Source organism: Epinephelus moara, chromosome 10 (genome assembly GCF_006386435.1).
Source record: "Epinephelus moara isolate mb chromosome 10, YSFRI_EMoa_1.0, whole genome shotgun sequence".
In the NCBI taxonomy this organism is placed as follows: Eukaryota; Metazoa; Chordata; class Actinopteri; order Perciformes; family Serranidae; genus Epinephelus; species Epinephelus moara.
The window spans coordinates 2,213,230-2,217,474 of record NC_065515.1 but is presented as its reverse complement, the minus strand read 5'-3'; the positions used below and the strand labels follow the sequence as shown (position 1 = coordinate 2,217,474).

The window sequence follows — 4,245 nt, the reverse complement described above, 5'->3', positions numbered from 1 at the left end:
AATAAAGCCTCCACACACTGTGTGTGATTTATCCTGGCTGAAATATGAGCAGAGGAAATCTCTGCTAGCTGCTAGGCTAATTTATACAATGTAAAATGCCATAGGCTTGTGCTAATAATGTTAGCATGTTGTATTTGTGGGGAAAATGTGTCCAGATAAAGACAAGTGTTTGTCTGTGAATGCTGCGAGTTATAGTGAAGCCAGTTTGAGTACTGTGTTTGATGTTGTCACCAATAAGCCATGACTCATGTGTTTTTAATCAGTCAAACTTTACAGCACTTCGGAAACCCCACCGCTGACTGACGATTTGGAGGCGCAACAAAATAAAATTTCCCGAAAATGTTGTTGAGATATCATGTTCACAAGAATGGGACAGATGCAAGGTCACAATGACCTTGACCTTTGACCACCAAATTCTCATCAGTTCATTGTTGGGTCCAGGTGGACATCTGTGCTAAATTTGACGAAATTCCTTTGAGGCGTTCTTGAGATGTTAACAAGGATGAGACGCACCGTATGTGCGTACTGACGGACAAACCGAAAACATCATGGCTCCAGCCTTCACCTGCGTGGAGACATAACAATATTCTTACACTTATATTCTGCATCACTGATATATTGTAGGTTCCCGTGTAAAAAAAAACACAACACAACACGATGCATTCAGTCAGCTCGACTGTAAGTGCATGGCTTCGTTCTGTAGCATTACTGATGTAACGTTACGGCTCAAGTTCACATTTATGGGATTCTGTCAGGTTAGAATCTGTTTCACTCAAAGACTGACGCATCTGAGTGACGCCATTTCCAAAAGAGCCAATCAGCGAAAGGCGTTTTTCTTTTTTGTTTTAGCTGATTCGGAGCTAAAGCTCTGAACACAAACTGATCCTGACCAGTTCAGGTCTGCAGCAGCAGTTACCATGGTGATCCATCCAGGTTAAAACAGAGCCGCTGTCGTGACACACTGATCTCACCTGGTGGTACACGCCTCAGGATGTGTGAACTTAATGTCAGGAAAAGGTCTGTTATTACATCATCACGTTTTAACTCGGCGAGAGAAGCTCAAAATAAACAAACAAAACAACAAAGAAGCGTGTCATCCTTCATGTGTCTCTGGGAACTTAGGGGTAAGAAATAATGATCTCATATTATGAACCCTCTGCTGCGGTACGTACGCTTGGATCAGTCCTGATAAATCTCCAGCTGCAGCAGCTCCGGGGGGCGCTGCACCTCCTCCTAGGCCTCCTCCTCCTCCTAGGCCTCCTCCTCCTCCTAGGCCGCCTCCTCCTCCTCCTCCTCCTAGCCCTCCTCCTCCTCCTCCTCCTCCTCCAGGCATCCCACCGTACGCCCCTGACATCATCCCCGACATCCTGGATGAGAGGGAGGAGACAGGAAGTTAACCTCAAAAACCCAGAGAGGGAGAAACTGATGGAGAGAAAGTCAGATGAACTTACAGCTGCTGAACCTGAGGATTGTTCATCAGAGAGGACGCCTGCAGGGAGACACATGGACACATATTCAATAAAACTTTATTCAGGCTCACTGAGCACAGGATGTACAAGAAGAGGTCCCAAAATAAGACACTAAAAACAGAGCAGGATTGAAGCAGCATCGCTCAGTCACCAGCTCTCTAACCTCTAACCACTGACTTACAGTGAGGTGCTTCTATTATTTAGTCATATCCAGAAGAAGAGCTCGACCCACAGGGCGACCCTGACATGTTCACACAGCGCGACCCTGACGTGTTCACACAGTGCGACCCTGACGTGTTCACACAGGGCGACCCTGACGTGTTCACACAGGGTGCAAATAAAACAATCTGCACGAGTGAATTACATGTGAAGTCGACGTGAAGACACAAAAGCAGCGCAAATGAAGAGAGAATTTAGCGTCATACTCTCATTCTCAAGAGTTGAAATTCTGAACTTAAACAACCATTTTGCACCGCGATAGCCAATCAGCATTGAGATCTCACCATGTTCATGAAGCCGGGGTTACTGAGCAGACCGGCCAGATCGACTCCGCCCATCCCTGCTGTCTGACAGAAAGACAAACAGAGAGTATAAGAACAGACTCATCACTGCAACACTGGTCACAAAAACTTTCTTCTTCTCTGGTGTTCTTACTGGACTGGACGTCTCCATCTTCTCCTCTGCGATCTTCAGGTTGGTTTTGTAGGTGTCGTTGTCGGGGTCGAGCTCCAGAGCTTTCTTATAGTAACTCACTGCTTCTGTGTGTTTGTTGAGGCTGGCCAGAGCCAAACTGAAACACAACGACACAGAGAGAGGACAGTGAACGCATCAGGACTACAATCAGCAGAGCCAAACTGAAACACAACGACACAGAGAGGGGACAGTGAACGCATCAGGACTACAATCAGCAGAGCCAAACTGAAACACAACGACACAGAGAGAGGACAGTGAACGCATCAGGACTCAGATTTGGCTGTTCAATTTGAATACCTAACTATTTGTTCCTTTTTTACACGTAGAGTTTCAGAGTTCAGCGGGATGTTTAGTGACAGCAACATTCACATTATATAGTAAACAAGCCAACTACACTAACGATAGATTAGAAATGTGCGACTAGATTTTTTGCGGACACCAGATTTCAAACAAAAGCCCGAGGCGGTGTCGTATTACGATGCTGTGAGCTGTAAATTCACCACCTTCGAGCAGAAGAAAGACGATAATGTGAGTCAGAGTCTGACCAGGCAAAGCCTCTGTGTCTGCAGCTGCTTGTTCCAAAGAGGAGCGTAAAAGTGAAGAGTGCTCACTCTGTAGCAAAACCTGGGGGCATCCCCAGAAGTACACTGCATACTGACGGGTGAAAAACAAAAAGAAGAATTAAAAAATAAGACTGGTAGACTTGAAGCAGTCCCAGTCGACCGAGGGGCCTCTGACTGATGACTTTGAGGAGGCAGCTCTACCAGAGACGTCAGTGTGAGCAGCTTCATGTAGGAGCTATTTTCTCTCATCTGAACTACACCTACCAACCGTATCACCACACTGAAGGAAGTGTGCATCTACTGCTAGCTCATGTCAACATTACAGCTCAGCTGAGGAGGACGCCATTAACGTTTACATCTCATCTCATTGCATGCTGCCTTCTGGGCGGTGATACGGTTGGAGGGTGTAGTTTAGTTACTTCTGATAGTTTCAGCTGTACAGCTGATACCACCAACACTCTGCAACTAACACCAAAACTATCTAACTGGTGAACAGCACTAGAGGTAACAGGAAAAATGTGTTTTTGATTTTGGGGTGAACTGTCCCTTTGATAAGGAGAGCCAGATGAAACACAGCGACACAGACAGACGTCTATAATCAGGAGACTCTTTAAAATATGAATCAATTAATCGTTCTACTGCTGTTGCTCTTGGTTGAAAACGCTGGCTGTCTCACCCCATCCTCCCGTAGGCTTTGCTGTAGTTTGGGTCGATGCTGATGGCCTGTTCACAGTCCTGCACCGCTCCGGCATAGTTCCCGAGTTTACTGTACGCTGCAGCCCTGCAACACACACACACACACACACACACACACACACACACACACACACACACACACACACACACACACACAATAATAGAGTTTAGTCTCATTTTTAAATGATAATTTCTGTCTCAGCTTTCAGTCAGCAACAGCACCAGAACAGCGTCTACATAAAAGGGACAGCCAGAAGGACAAGTGTGACGTTTTGACGACGCCTTGTGTGTGCGGCCCGCCACCTGGATATTTAAAAAGCAGCTAGAAAGAAGTTAGCAGCTAACTCAAGAAGAAGAACAGCAGCTGAAAATGTCCCCAAATAGTGAAAAGGAGCTCCTCACCCTCCGAGCAGAGGACGCGATCAGCCGTCATATAACAAGGACACTAAATGATTGTTGTAGACATGTGATGTCATTGTTATTGTTTATAAAGAGCTGCTGAAGCGTGTGTTTGTATGTCACTCTAGAGGCTGCTGTTGTGTTATGCCCAGTTCAGACCAAAGCTCCACGATGAGACGGGTTGAAACAAACAACTCCCTCTATTCTCTAACGTTGTAAAAAGCTGCCGGTTCACAGGAAGTGACCACCATAAGACGGCGTATCATCTCTAGTCAACAACTCTCTGTGCTTCTGATCTGTAACGTCGACAGGAAGTGACCGCCATGAGACGGCACTTCTGATCTGTAACGTCGACAGGAAGTGACCGCCATGAGACGGCGTATCATCTCTAGTCAATGACTCTCTGTACTTCTGATCTGTAACGT

General features: G+C 46.1%; 1 protein-coding gene across 2 annotated transcripts in view; it reads right to left on the bottom strand.

The window, feature by feature from the left end:
* sgta (small glutamine rich tetratricopeptide repeat co-chaperone alpha) overlaps positions 1 to 4,245 on the bottom strand; it is a 12,768-nt gene that overhangs the window by 2,189 nt on the left and 6,334 nt on the right. Inside the window, exons 6-11 of one of the 2 annotated variants that reach the window (XM_050055582.1) lie at positions 3,402 to 3,506; positions 2,124 to 2,259; positions 1,973 to 2,035; positions 1,452 to 1,489; positions 1,279 to 1,367; positions 1,173 to 1,242 (exon numbers count right to left, since the gene is read on the bottom strand). In XM_050055582.1, coding sequence (XP_049911539.1) covers positions 1,173 to 1,242; positions 1,279 to 1,367; positions 1,452 to 1,489; positions 1,973 to 2,035; positions 2,124 to 2,259; positions 3,402 to 3,506 — 501 coding nt within the window. Of the gene's footprint in view, positions 1 to 1,172; positions 1,368 to 1,451; positions 1,490 to 1,972; positions 2,036 to 2,123; positions 2,260 to 3,401; positions 3,507 to 4,245 lie in introns of both variants that reach the window. The other variant, XM_050055581.1, reaches the window with a different exon arrangement.